The sequence below is a fragment of the Coregonus clupeaformis genome, chromosome 35 (genome assembly GCF_020615455.1).
Source record: "Coregonus clupeaformis isolate EN_2021a chromosome 35, ASM2061545v1, whole genome shotgun sequence".
In the NCBI taxonomy this organism is placed as follows: domain Eukaryota; kingdom Metazoa; phylum Chordata; class Actinopteri; order Salmoniformes; family Salmonidae; genus Coregonus; species Coregonus clupeaformis.
This window is the reverse complement of record NC_059226.1, coordinates 6321100-6336206: the sequence shown is the minus strand read 5'-3', so window position 1 is coordinate 6336206 and position 15107 is coordinate 6321100. Positions and strand designations below refer to the sequence as shown.

Here is a 15107-nt window from a genome sequence, read left to right as displayed (position 1 = left end):
AGTATTCTAGACGAGCCTCAAGTAATGACAGAAGAGAAGCTGCATGTATCTAATTATAGACAAGTTCACACATTTTTAAGCCTCATTTAGCAATTTTTATGCTTATAATTTCCAACATTTGGTAGGCTATTTAGCTTACCAAATGTTGGAAATTATAAGCATAAAAATTGCTAAATGAGGCTTAAAAGCTATTTTTTCCTGCCTACATGAGCCTTTTGAAGTAGCCTAATTGTTTGACAATCAGATGAAAACATCCAGTTAAACAACAAATCTTTACTATTAGGCCCATAGAGATCCTTCAAGTTTTTTGGCTTCGGCCCACCACCTAACAGACACACAGGGAAAACGTGTTTTCATCTTCAAGTAGCATTGCGAGATGGTACTTGAAGGAGAAACTGAGCTGAATAATTTGGTACACTGTTTAGATTGAGCACATCTAAGCGAAATACTGTACATACTTTTTCATGATGATATAAACGGATGGATGTGTTCTAGACAAGTATGCCCATAACATCTATTGGCTGATTTGGAGATCTAGAGTGCAGACAATTGTTTGAAAAGCATTATGAAATGTTATAGTGTGTTATCCCCTATTACAAGAACCATGTAGCTATGATGCACTCCTACACGATTTCCTGATTTCACAGATGGACCACTTAGAAGATAAATCATGGGGGAAACAATTATTTTACCCACTGATAGAACATAAGCTTTCACCAAATTGACAGGAGTTTCATGATTTTTATTTCTGGGGGTGGATTATCCCTTCAATGTCTTCCATCTCTAAGCAAGCTGCATTACGCAATAGGTCTTTGCCTTGAGCCAGAACACAGTCTAACAGTTAGACTCTAACTCTTCTGCGATTGCTTGCCTCAGGAATTATTCCTTTTTTTTCTCACGATTTTCCTCCCTCGTCGGGCCAAATGAGAATCAGATGTTTTGTGGAGGAAGGAAGGACTCCCACCCATCCTGCTTTGCTGGTGCAGCTGGAGTGTTGGTACAGTGTGTGTGTGTGTGTGTGTGTGTGTGTGTGTGTGTGTGTGTGTGTGTGGTGGCAGGAAGGTGAACATTCCACCCTCGTTCCATCATTGGACAGCTGCTAAGGCTGTAGAAAGGGAGAAAAGGGGAGAAACAACGGGCTCCAAAACATGCCGGTTGTACACAAGGACCAGTTTAAATCGGGTGCTTTTGAGATTTCCTAATCTGTACATAATATGGATACATTTGTCTAAACATGAAAATAGTTAACTAATTTAAACATCTGTGGAGCTGAACAGCACCTGCTTTATCCTGACTCATGAAGAAGTAAAATATTTCTGTGTTTCACCCATGAGGCTCAGGATTCAGGAAGAGTGGTTTAAGGCTTCCTCTACTGAGTGGCTACTGCTCTGCTAAAGCTAAGAGTTCTCACATACCCTAGTGGTGCAGCTCTGCTGTCATCCTGTCAACAGCATGACTCTGCTATGCAAAGACAAAGCCCCTTTCCACCCACCAAAATCCCCTGACAACTGGTCAGTTTCCTGCTGGCATTGATGCGCCCAATCTTTACCATGACCATTAGCTGGTGAGCTTGCACACAGTTACAGCAGAGAAAACCCAGCCAGAGGGGTGGGCCTCCTACCTTCAGAGGCTTTTGGAAGCAGTTCTCTACAGTCATGTGAAACTTGCCCTTGTCTTTGAACTACCTGCTAGCAGCAGACAAAAGGCCTGACAAATATATTTGCAGCACCACTTGGTGGGGAGGGGAGAGGATGGGTGGTGAAAGTCAACATATAATTAATATCTCCTTGTTTGCTTTGAATGCTAGAACACTGGCTGAGGCTGTAGGAGAATGTGGGTCGGGATTGAATGGAAGAAGGGTGGGGAGGTGTTGCAATCTCATTCCTATGCTTGTCCTCATATCTACTGCATAAATTGATGCACCTGGTAGACTTAAAGCTAATCTTTTTGTGCTCCCCCTAAATTTCCATAATCTAAATCATGAATTCTCAGTGTGCCGAGCCCGAGGTGTTGAAGATTCTGAGAGGAGTTCAAACTGAGATTACCGCTTAAGAAAAGAAAGCGAGACTGAAGCTTTCTCTCTCAAGTCTCGGCAGGACTGCTTCAATAAGTGCCCCTTTGTCTCTTAGCAAACACGAGGTAAGACAATGAGGGCCACCGCGGACTAAACCATGCAATTACTCAGCCCGATGAGGTTAGAGTGATTGTTCTTCTTTGGGTGCTGAGGTTTCTGCCTAGTTCACTGTGGGTAGCTAAGCAAGTTGCATGAACAGTACCATATCTATGAAAAATGATTTTGTACTGTATTCAGTTTATATTTTTGTCTGTTTGAATAACATATTATTTGGTTCAGCGAGCCAAAGGTGACTGAGATGTGTGAGTCTGTCTGACTCTGAGAAAACAGTCAGCTTCTTACACTGCCAAGAAGAAAACAGGGAGGAACACAATAATATTTAGTCATTTTTGGCCAAATAGAATATCAAAAAAGCAGCTCTACTAAGAGCAGCGACCCTGTTCACTGTTTGGGAAGTGAAACAGCCTCATGTGGAGCAGGGCTCCTATTTCATACCTGCTCCAGTGGTTATTCTTGGCTAGTGTTGAAAGTGGGGTGGAACAGCCAGGTGGGAACCCCATGGCCTGAGCTCACCCATGGGGATACGATAGCTCTGCTACACCCCCACCTCTGGCTCCACCCCTCACACCCATGAGGGGGACGATGGGAGGGGGGTGGACCAGGGTTTGGATCCCAACAATGCCAGCAGATTTCACCCAGCCAACCACTCATATGGAATAACAATCCACACAAGAGGTTGTGACACTGGTCAGCACTGCCTCATAAATTAAACACCGCGGACATTAGGGTGTGTTGTTATGGAACCGTGTTGCTCTGTGATGTGTTTCCACCGACACAAAGGCACACGCCCTGGGGTTGTTTGGATGTTATTAATAAACCATTGTAGATTTTGCAGCTTACATCAAAAATAGTCTGCTACAACAGCTCATCAAAACCTCATTCACTGGTCTATGATCACACAGACAATAAGACATATATTTACATAAATTCTTATCCAGATGTCTGTGTATATTCTTAATCCTGACTCATGGCGGACAGCATTATTCCATGAACATCCGGTAATAGAAAGAAACAGAGACAGTCTTCCCTTCCTTTCTCCTCTGTTTCCTCTGTCTCTCTCGGGCACATGTAGACTCACCGAGCCGGCTCTGTTTTTCCCAACAGACGGTTGCCAGATTGGCCAGCTCCTTGTATTTCTCGGCCAGCTGGAGTTTGCCGTTGTTGAGGCGGGGTCGCTTGGCGATGCTCTCCTCGGCCAAGCTCCGGTTGGAGGTCAGCAGGATCTCTCTGTCCACCTGCAGCTCCTGAAACTGGAGACAAACATGGCGTCATGACCCTGAGGATGTCCAGCTCAGCACACACAAAGAAAAGGTCAATGGATTAACTGAAACAATGGCAGACTGTGATGATGGGGTGCCATGTTTAAAATTGTATTCCAGTAATACAGGTGTATCAACCCACTTATAGCATCTTGATAAACAGGAGTTTAAAGTTGGCATAACAGTTGGAAATGTACTTATTTATTTAGCTATTTAGAGATTTATGTTTACAAATCTGCTCAACTGATCTTCAAGGCTAACCTCAGTCTGCATGAAATGCTCTACACACTGAGCTTGAAATGTAGTGAGCTGGAACATTTTGTCTCATAGGGTTTGAGCAGAGAAAGCAACAGCAAAGGGGTTAGTCAATATGGAAAGTATGAAACTGTGAGAAACAAGAGGGTCATTGAGGGTTAGAAACACAGGAAGGAACAAGGGTTTACATACACTACATAAATGTTTGACGGCCAGTTACTTAAGAACAAAACCTGTTCCATGGTGTGAACTTCAGCCACATGCTACATATTGAATTTATGAAAAGATGTTCTCGGCCAGGCTAAATTAAGCTGAGGGCACTTGATACTAAGAGCAACTCAGCCAGTGTCAAATCTAATTTCATGTGATGGTTAAGTAAAGATGTGTTAAACAAGATAAATAAAAGTTGGTGTTAAAAAAATTACTTATAGGCCACATTCCCAAAACCAATGTGACTTTCCACGTCTGGCAACCAGCAGACTGAATTCCTGGTCAAGAGCCTTGCTCATGTTACACATGGCCAGCATGGCTACGCTTGTGGCTTTGGCATACACACTGGGAGCATTCAGTTGATAACTTGGCATGAATGAAGTCAAATTTTGCTTACTTCACATATCAGCACTTTAAAGTTGTTTTAAAACCAAACTCAAGACGAAAGTCAGGCTATTGCTTACACTTTCATAAATCTTCATACCACAAGCAAGAACATTCATATATATGTACAGTAATTAATAGTGACAGTTCTGTAGACTAAGGCTTCAATTAAACAAAAATCAATTTAGTATTTAAGTAAGCATCCATATATGGCAATAACCCTCAAACTGAAGGACAATTAGAAATGATGTATTGAGAAGTATTCCATTTAAAGGGCCATCCCCAACGGTCCAGTGGTCCGGAACTAATGGCGCGTCCAGTGGCTTTTTTGCTATGCATCGCTCTGGACCAAATGAGAAAAACACAGTCGCATAATGAAGGGATTCTGTGGCCTATTATTGGTGGCTCTCTCAATTTTGTTCCCAAAACGACACAAAGGGCTCCTTCAAACGACTCCAACAGTCACCGGCAACCTTTAGCGATGGAGCTCAGGAGGAATTCAAACCAATGTCCTCATGGAAGAAATTTGCATAGCACAGACAGGACGGCAAACCACAAACCCCACTGTTAACTCCAATTGTCTGAGGCCAAAAGAGCGTGGAGGCTTTTATTGGGATTCACTATTTTCCATCTGCCTCAAGTAAAATTATTAGGGTTTTTTGCTGCCAATTTCACTGTTTAAAACTCGGGATATTGTTAACTCTGGCTGAGCTCACCAAAGCATACAGAAGATTTATGATTTATTTGTTCAATGAATATGAGATTTTTGCCTCACTTGATATTCTGCTTTAAGACCAAAACACAGTTTGGCTGTCTCCATGGGGAAAGCCTCCACTTGAAATTAATTTGCTTACAGGAATGTGATAATTTATGTTCATTGCGTCATTTCTACAATCAAAACAGAACAAAGTTGGTCATTTGAAAGTGCTTAAGACTGAGAAATAGCCAAGGAGGAAAATATTCTCAGTGACATCAGAAAGTGGGGTTAGGTGAGGTCAAATTCATGAGACAGGGAGGGCAGGGTGGCCAAAGGGAATTAGGAGGGAGGAATATTATCTACAGCTTTTATTGGCATGTTTCCCAAGTTACTGAGTCACTAATAGTGATATTTGTCACTGATGCAGTGGGGGTGCATTGAGTTTTCTTGCAGCTTGAATTATGGTTTTGAAATGCTCAGTCAAATAAAATCTAATGTTATTGGTCGCATACACATATTTAGCAGATGTTCTTGCGGGTGTAGCGAAATGCATATGTTCCTAGCTCCAACAGTGCAGTAATGTATAACATTACAAAACAATACACGCAAATCTAAAGTAAAATAATGGAATTAAGAAATATAGAAATATTAGAACGAGCAAAGTCAGAGTCCGGAATATAAATATATATGTACAGTGGGGAGAACAAGTATTTGATAACCTGCAAAATCGGCAGTGTTTCCTACTTACAAAGCATGTAGAGGTCTGTAATTTTTATCATAGGTACACTTCAACTGTGAGAGACGGAATCTAAAACAAAAATCCAGAAAATCACATTGTATGATTTTTAAGTAATTAATTTGCATTTTATTGCATGACATAAGTATTTGATACATCAGAAAAGCAGAACTTAATATTTGGTACAGAAACCTTTGTTTGCAATTACAGAGATCATACGTTTCCTGTAGGTCTTAACCAGGTTTGCACACACTGCAGCAGGGATTTTGGCCCACTCCTCCATACAGACCTTCTCCAGATCCTTCAGGTTTCGGGGCTGTCACTGGGCAATACGGACGTTCAGCTCCCTCCAAAGATTTTCTATTGTGTTCAGGTCTGGAGACTGGCTAGGCCACTCCAGGACCTTGAGATGCTTCTTATGGAGCCACTCCTTAGTTGCCCTGGCTGTGTGTTTCGGGTCGTTGTCATGCTGGAAGACCCAGCCACGACCCATCTTCAATGCTCTTACTGGGGAAGGAGGTTGTTGGCCAAGATCTCGCGATACATGGCCCCATCCATCCTCCCCTCAATACGGTGCAGTGTGTTACTAATGGTTTAGTGTGTTACTAATGGTTTTCTTTGAGACTGTGGTCCCAGCTCTCTTCAGGTCATTGACCAGGTCCTGCCGTGTAGTTCTGGGCTGATCCCTCACCTTCCTCATGATCATTGATGCCCCACGAGGTGAGATCTTGCATGGAGCCCCAGACCAAGGGTGATTGACCGTCATCTTTAACTTCTTCCATTTTCTAATAATTGCGCCAACAGTTGTTGCCTTCTCACCAAGCTGCTTGCCTATTGTCCTGTAGCCCATCCCAGCCTTGTGCAGGTCTACAATTTTATCCCTGATGTCCTTACACAGCTCTCTGGTCTTGGCCATTGTGGAGAGGTTGGAGTCTGTTTGATTGATTGTGTGGACAGGTGTCTTTTATACAGGTAACGAGTTCAAACAGGTGCAGTTAATACAGGTAATGAGTGGAGAACAGGAGGGCTTCTTAAAGAAAAACTAACAGGTCTGTGAGAGCCGGAATTCTTACTGGTTGGTAGGTGATCAAATACTTATGTCATGCAATAAAATGCAAATTATTACTTAAAAATCATACAATGTGATTTTCTGGATTTTTGTTTTGGATTCCGTCTCTCACAGTTGAAGTGTACCTATGATAAAAATTACAGACCTCTACATGCTTTGTAAGTAGGAAAACCTGCAAAATCGTCAGTGTATCAAATACTTGTTCTCCCCACTGTATATGATGGGATGTATAGATGGGATGTATAGACATTATGGACAGTATATGGATAGAATATGTCATACAGTTTTTCAACCACTCCACACATTTCTTGTTAACAAACTATCATTTTGGCAAGTCGGTTAGGACATCTACTTTGTGCATGACACAAGTAATTTTTCCAACAATTGTTTACAGACAGATTATTTCACTTGTAATTCACTGTATCACAATTCCAGTGGGTCAGAAGTTTACTAAGTTGACTGTGCCTTTAAACAGCTTGGGAAATTCCAGAAAATGATGTCATGGCTTTAGAAGCTTCTGATAGGCTAATTGACATCATTTGAGTCAATTGGATGTATTTCCAGGCCTACCTTCAAACTCAGTGACTCTTTGCTTGACATCATGGGGAAATCAAAAGAAATCAGCCAAGACTTCAGAAAGACAATTGTAGACCTCCAGAAGTCTGGTTTATCCTTGGGAGCAATTTCCAAACGCCTGAAGGTACCACGTTCATCTGTACAAACAATAGTATGCAGGTATAAACAGCATGGACCACGCAGCCGTCATACCGCTCAGGAAGGAGACGCGTTCTGTCTCCTAGAGAATAACGTACTTTGTTGCGAAAAGTGAAAAACAATCCTAGAACAACAGCAAAGGACCTTGTGAAGATGCTGGAGGAAGCCGGTACAAAAGTATCTATATCCACAGTAAAACAAGTCCTATATAACCTGAAATCCCGCTCAGCAAGGAAGAAGCCACTGCTCCAAAACTGCCATAAAAAGCCAGACTACGGTTTGCAACTGCACATGGGGACAAAGATCGTACTTTTTGGAGAAATGTCCTCTGGTCTGATGAAACAAAAATAGAACTGTATGGCCATAATGACCATCGTTATGTTTGGAGGAAAAAGGGGGTCGCTTGCAAGCCGAAGAACACCATCCCAAGAGTGTGCCAAGAGAATGCCAAGAGTGTGCAAAGCTGTCATCAAGGCAAAGGGTGGCTACTTTGAAGAATCTCAAATCGAAAATATATTTTGATTCCATATGTGTTATTTCATAGTTTTGATGTCTTCACTATTATTCTACAATTGTAGAAAATAGTAAAAATAAAGAAAAACCCTTGAATGAGTAGGTGTGTCCAAACTTTTGACTGGTACTGTATGTAGTATATGTAGGATATAATAGTATATGTACAGCAATACTAAATAGGATAGGCCTAGACTAGAATATATTATATATAAATATGAAGTGGGTAAAACAGTATTTAAACATTATTAAAGTGACCAGTGTTCCATGACTATGTACATAGGGCAGAAGTCTCTCTGAGTACCGGGTGGTAGCCGGCTAGTGACAGTGACTAAAGTTCAGGGCAGGGTACTGGCTCAACTGTGGTTTCTTTCAACTTCAGAATTTACGTATAACCTTCACTTCTCAACTGAAACCACATGAGTTTGTTGCAACAGGAAACTGAAGCGAATGCCACTCCCCCAACCAGAGCAAATCAGAAACCACTGATCCAATCATAGTGGTCTCTGAGCAAAGGTGCCTTGTATGCCTCACACCTCCCAAAATGGAGGGGGATATATAGTCTTCTTCGGATTGAATGTTTCCATTTCCGCAAGCTGAAACCGCAGAGCAAGATGTTAGATAAGACTTCTGTAATTGGAGGCAGTTATATGTACAGGGAATGAGAGGACATTTCAAACTGCCCACCTTATCTGTGAAGAGGGATTAGTCCAAGACTTCTGGATCAGGGTGATAATCAATTGCTAATTAAAAGCTTCTCTTGGCAGTCAGCATGGAAAAGGCTGTTTCTAACTTTGACCAACTTCAAAACTATGTCATCGTTCCTGGGAATCCAGTTCAGTGGAAAGTGTCTGGCTGGACATATGAGGCTTTTTAGAAACCCTGCACTGTAATAATCATAGAAACTTTGTGGGTCCAAAATACATTTATTTCCCCTTCAATACTTAAACCCCTAATCGTCTCAGACTTCAAGGTTGATGAAGCACTTAGAAAAAAGTATTTCACTTAGCTATGATGGGCTGAAAGGGGAGGGGGGGAGCAACGTACCAGCAAGTCTTTAATCTGTGTTCTTTCATTATTAATCCAATGGAGGGAAATAAGAAAAATCTTAGAAATAGGGACTTTATAACAAGGGCTCCCATTCTCAAATGAATGAAGGGGCCTTCTCAGAACTGCTTAAGACCCAGCTCTCTCCCTCAGCATCATCAAGAGACTTGGCCATTTAAGAATGCTGTTCATCGACTACTGCTTAGCCTTCAACATCGTAGTGTCCTCCAACTTCATCACTAAACTCGGGGCCCCGGGTCTGAACCCCGCCCTGTGCAACTGGATCCTGGACTTCCTGACGGGCTGATCCCAGGTGGTGAAGATAGGCAACAACACCTCCGCCATGCTGATCCTAAACACGGGGGCCCCACAACGGTGCGTGCTCAGCCCCCTCCTGTACTCCCTGTTCACCCATGACTGCGTGGCCACGCACGTCTCCAGCTCAATCATTACATTTTACATTTTAGTCCTTTAGCAGACGCTCTTATCCAGAGCGACTTACAGTTAGTGAGTGCATACATTTTCATCAAGTTTGCAGACGACACAACACTGGTAGGCCTGATTACCAACAACGACAATACAGCCCATCCACATCGACGGGGAGAGCGTGAAAAGCTTCAAGTGCCTTGGCGTGCATATCACTGACACCTGAAATAGTCCATCCACACAGTCAGTGTGGTGAAGAAGGCGCAACAGCGCCTCTTCAACCTCAGGAGGCTGAAGAAATTCGGCTTGGCCCCTAAGACCCTCACAAACTTCTACAGATGTACCATTGAGAGCATCCTGTTGGGTTGTATCACCGCCTGGTACGGCAACTGCACCTTCCGCAACCGCAGGGCTCTCAAGAGGGTGGTGCGGTTAGTCCAACGCAGCACCAGGGGCACACTGCCTGCCTTCCAGGACATCTACAGCACCCAGTGTCACAGGAAGGCCAAGAAGATCATCAAGGACCTCAGCCAACCGAGCAACGGCCTGCTCACCCCGCTACCATCTAGAAGGCAGAGACAGTATAGGTGTATCAAAGCTGGGACCAAGAGACTGAAAAACAGCTTCTATTTCCAGGCCATTAGTCTGTTAAATAGTCACCACTAGCCGGCCTCCGCCCAGTACACTGCCCTGAACTTTAGTCACTGTTACTTGCCGGCTACCACCCGGCACTCAACCCTGCACCTTTGAGACTGCTGCCCTATGTACATAGTCATTTAACACTGGTCACTTTAATAATGTTTACATACTGTTTTACCCACTTCATATGTGTATACTGTATTCTAGTCAAGGCTGATCCTTTATAACTACTGCTGAACACACCTTTTCTATTCATATACTGTCCATAATGTCTATACACACCATCATATACATATATATTTATATTCTGGACTCTGACATTGCTCATTGTAATATTTCTATATTTCTTAATACCTTTCTGTTTATTTTTGGGATTTGCGTGTATTGTTTTTATTGTTAGGCATTACTGACTGCACTGTTGGAGCTAGGAACATAAGCATTTCGCTACACCTGCAATAACATCTGCAGAATATATGTACGCGACCAATAAAATTATACCGCTGCTCTGTTGTTCACTACATACTTTAGTCTTTGAAGCCATTTGTGCTGACGAGGGGCATGAGGGGCATTGTACAAAACAAAGTAATCAGCGATTTGATCGTCTCTAACCTATCAGAGTATCAAAGCCAAGGACGAATTTACCCAGGTGTGTTCTAGCTCTGGCCCAACACATCAGGGAGGTACTCAGATCCACACTCATTGCGGAGAAGAAACTAACATCTGTGGGCGTGACATAGCGTTTGTCTGCGTAGCCAGGCAAGTAAGGACATGCAGATGTTTCAGACCACTGACTGACTGGATACACAAATGAGAAGTAGATCTCTGATTGATTGTTACAATGACCAAAAAAAACCTGTGGAGGATATACAACATGATAAATGCATAATCTACTGAAGTAGTGATGGCTTGAAATATGATTTCCGCTGATCTCAGTCACAAGCCACAGGGAAAAAAAGACTGGCTTCAGTTCGATCATGGCTCTGGACATCAAAGCTGCGAATGTGATCTCATTTCAGATAGCTCTCTAGAATTACCTTGGCCAAGGGACATCTGATGCTGAGAGGCTAGAATTTTTCCCTGAGAAACATCTCATCTGCCGTTTGACTGCCAGCCAGGTGACACTTTTCAAAGTAAGGAATGACGGTAGACACTGAAGTTGACATGAAATTCATCTGGATAAAAAAACATATATATTCCACAGATGTTACCCAAGATACTGTGCGAACACTTTTCTCTGGAACCATCCTTTACCAACTTTTCTTTGTCAGGTCAAGATCTCGTTTAGATGATCTGGTGGGTTGATACATTCTTTCCATACCAATTAATTGACGACTTAATCTCAACAAGAATATGCCCAAAAGGCTAAATGATAAATCTTTCTGGATTACTTGTTGATTGCTTTTGAGAATATTGTAATTTTAAGTGTTCAAATTAAAGTTTATAAGCATTAAAAAGCTTGTAAAACATGTGTTTTTGCCTTGCGTGTGTTTGCTTTGAGGTTGCATTTCCTTGCAGTGTTACAAATGCTCCAAATGTGAGGTATTTTCTTCTAGTATTCCACTTCTGTATTAATTTTAAACGACAATATTAAAACACTCATTCCATGTAGTAAAATAATGTGAATGTTAACGTTTAGTCTAGTTATTCATTGTAGGTTTATAGAGTATATTTGCCAATACTCAAATGCATTCAAACTTTCTAAACTGAGCCCCACAATATCCTAGGCCAATATCCTCTCTTAAGCATGAAACACACTGAGAATCTCACTGCTGATAGACTGCCAATAGGTACTTAGTGGAAGAGCGTTATTTCTCTTGCTAGAACAAAAGTGGTACATGCGCGTGCCGACCCGGTAGCAACAAACCTACCAATTCTACTTGTAGAATCGCAATGCTCATCAGTGGCCAACAACTTTACTTCTAGTCAATCAAAGAGCACGAACGCCCACGTCCTCCCAAAAAAAGGAATCCACGGATGAATCAGTCACACTTCATATGCAATGTAGGCTATGCGATGGTAGCTAGCTAAGTGCACACAACCCTAAATACTTCCTCCAAGTAAGCTAACCACTGTGGCTAGTATTGACATTATAATTATTATAATGGATTAGCTCATTTCCAGGAAACAGCTGCCAGTGTTAGCTGCCGAGTTAGTGCAGTGTCCTTAGCTAGATAGCTATGTTGTGCTAGCTAGCGAATATGCTAACGTTAGCTAGCTAGCTAAACATTTGACTATGGGGTGGCACTGGCAGTATGGGATTATGGAGAGTGAATTAAATTGTTTATTCGTCATCTTGCTAGGTAGCTATCTAGCTGTTGCCATCCGGCTAGTATCAACAAGGGCTTTCTACAAAATAGCAACATTAGCGCAGATAGCTTGGAATCTAGACCATAAGCAATATGCACGGATATGCACTGCCAAACAACGCTACTTCCACCTAAGGCTGAGCGGCTGACGACTTCCAAGGTCTTTGCTGTGTGAACACAAAAGAGATTGACTGCTGACACTCTGTTCAGAGGTGCTAAGTACTGTTGGCAGGCAAACGTTTGACAATCGTACCGGTGGGTCTGAGCTTTTAGGCTTGTCACACCTCTTTGTGCATACTTAAGTCTTGTCATGGGAGCAGCTTGAAATATCTGCATTGTTACATCACAGCAGGCAAGATGGCAAAGTCTGTAGGGTATTATACTTCCATGACGCCACACTGTGTGGCTGGCACGCAATTTAGAGAGACCACAAATCTTAGCAGCCCATCTGAAAGTGCTCTAAAGATTATATCAGTGTCTAACAGTTCCTGTGATTTGGCTAAAATGGGTGTGAACCTAGTACAAAATATAATTGTTCGACATTTGATATTGGGATATATACAGTGCATTCGGAAAGTGTTCAGACCCGTTGACTTTTTCCACATTTTGTTACGTTACAGCCTTATTCTAAAATGGATTAAATCATTGTAACTTTAAAATGTGTTCAAATTAAAGTTTATAAGCATTAAAAAGCTTGTAAAACATGTGTTTGTGGCTTGCGTGTGTTTGCTTTGAGGTTGCACTTCCTTGCAGTGTTACAAATGCTCCAAATGTGAGGTATTTTCTTCTAGTATTCCACTTCTGTATTAATTTAAAAAATGTCCCTCATTAATCTACACACAATACCCCATAATGAGAAAGCAAAATCTGGTTTTTAGAATTTTTTGCAGATTTATTAAAAATAAAAAACGGAAATATTACATTTACATAAGTATTCAGACCCTTTACTCAGTACTTTGTTGAAGCACCTTTGGCAGTGATTACAGCCTCAAGTCTTCTTGGGTATGACTCTACAAGCTTGGCACACCTGTATTTGGGGAGTTTCTCCCATTCTTCTCTGCAGATCCTCTCAAGCTCTGTCAGGTTGGATGGGGAGCGTCGCTGCACAGCTATTTTAAGGCCTCTCCAGAAATGTTAGATCGGGTTCAAGTCCGGGCTCTGGGTGGACCACTCAAGGACATTCAGAGACTTGTCCTGAAGCCACTCCTGCGTTGTCTTGGCTGTGTGCTTAGGGTCCTGTTGGAAGGTGAACCTTCGCCCCAGTCTGAGGTCCTAAGCGCTCTGGAGCAGGTTTTCACCAAGGATCTCTCTGTACTTTGCTCTGTTCATCTTTCCCTTGATCCTGACTAGTCTCCCATTCCCTGCCGCTGAAAAACATCCCCACAGCATGATGCTGCCACCACCATGCTTCACCGTAGGGATGGTGCCAGGTTTCTTTCAGAAGTGACGATTGGTATTCAGGCCAAAAAGTTCAATCTTGGTTTCATCAGACCAGAGAATCTTGTTTCTCATGGTCTGAGAGTCCTTTAGGTGCCCTTCTGGCAAACTCCAAGCGGGCTATCATGTGCCTTTTACTGAGGAGTTGCTTCCGTCTGGCCACTCTACCACAAAGGCCTGTGGAGTGCTGCAGATATGGTTGTCCTTCTGGAAGGTTCTCCCATCTTCACAGAGGAACTCTGGAGCTCTGTCAGAGTGACCATTGGGTTCTTGGTCACCTCCCTGACCAAGGCCCTTCTCCCCCGATTGCTCAGTTTGTCCAGGCGGCCAGCTCTAGGAAGAGCCTTGGTGGTTCCAAACTTCTTCCATTTAAGAATGATGGAGGCCACTGTGTTCTTGGGGACCTTCAATGCTGCAGAAATGTTTTGGTACCCTTCCCCAGACCTGTGCCTCGACACAATCCTGTCTCGGAGCTCTACGGATAATTCCTTTTTACATTTACATTTTAGCAGACGCTCTTATCCAGAGCGACTTACAGGAGCAATTAGGGTTAAGTGCCTTGCTCAAGGGCACATAAACAGATTTTTCACCTAGTTGGCTCAGGGATTAGAACCAGCGACCTTTCGGTTACTGGCACAACGCTCTTAAACACTAAGCTACCTGCCGCCTTTGACCTCATGGCTTGGTTTTTGCTCTGACATACACTGTCAACTGTGGGACCTTATGTGTGCCTTTCCAAATCATGTCCAATCAATTGAATTTACCACAGGTGGACTCCAATCAAGTTGTAGAAACATCTCAAAGATGATCAATGGAAACAAGGTGCAACTGAGCTCAATTTCGAGTCTCATAGCAAAGGGTCTGAATACTTATGTAAATAAGGTATTTCTATTTTGTTTCTTTATAAACTTGCAAACATTTCTAAAAACCTGTTTTCGCTATGTCATTATGGGGTATTGTGTGTAGATTGATGAGGATAAATATTAATTTAATCAATTTTAGAATAAGGCTGTAACGTAACAAAATGTGGAAAAAGTCACGGGGTCTGAAGACACTGTATATTATACAAACATGAAAAATATGTTATGATTTATTATGCCAGCGTAAGTATACTGGCTCATTTTCCATCAAGTCAACCTGCAAGAATCGATCAGCTAGATTTGTCTTGGGGGGGGGCTTGGTAAACTGAGACAGTGACAGTGTCCAGATTACTGTAATTGAATTTTCACAGTTCGGCTAATACCCCATGTCAAATCCTACGGAGCCAGTAGAGGATAGCAATTC

At 42.4% G+C, this 15107-nt stretch overlaps 1 protein-coding gene across 1 annotated transcript in view; it reads right to left on the bottom strand.

Moving 5' to 3' along the window:
* The window catches only part of LOC121551181 (vacuolar protein sorting-associated protein 37D), a 36815-nt gene that overhangs the window by 19907 nt on the left and 1801 nt on the right, over positions 1-15107 (bottom strand). The window contains exon 2 of the mRNA XM_041863729.2: positions 3213-3384. Within this exon, the coding sequence (XP_041719663.1) occupies positions 3213-3384 (172 nt within the window). The remainder of the gene's footprint in view (positions 1-3212; positions 3385-15107) is intronic.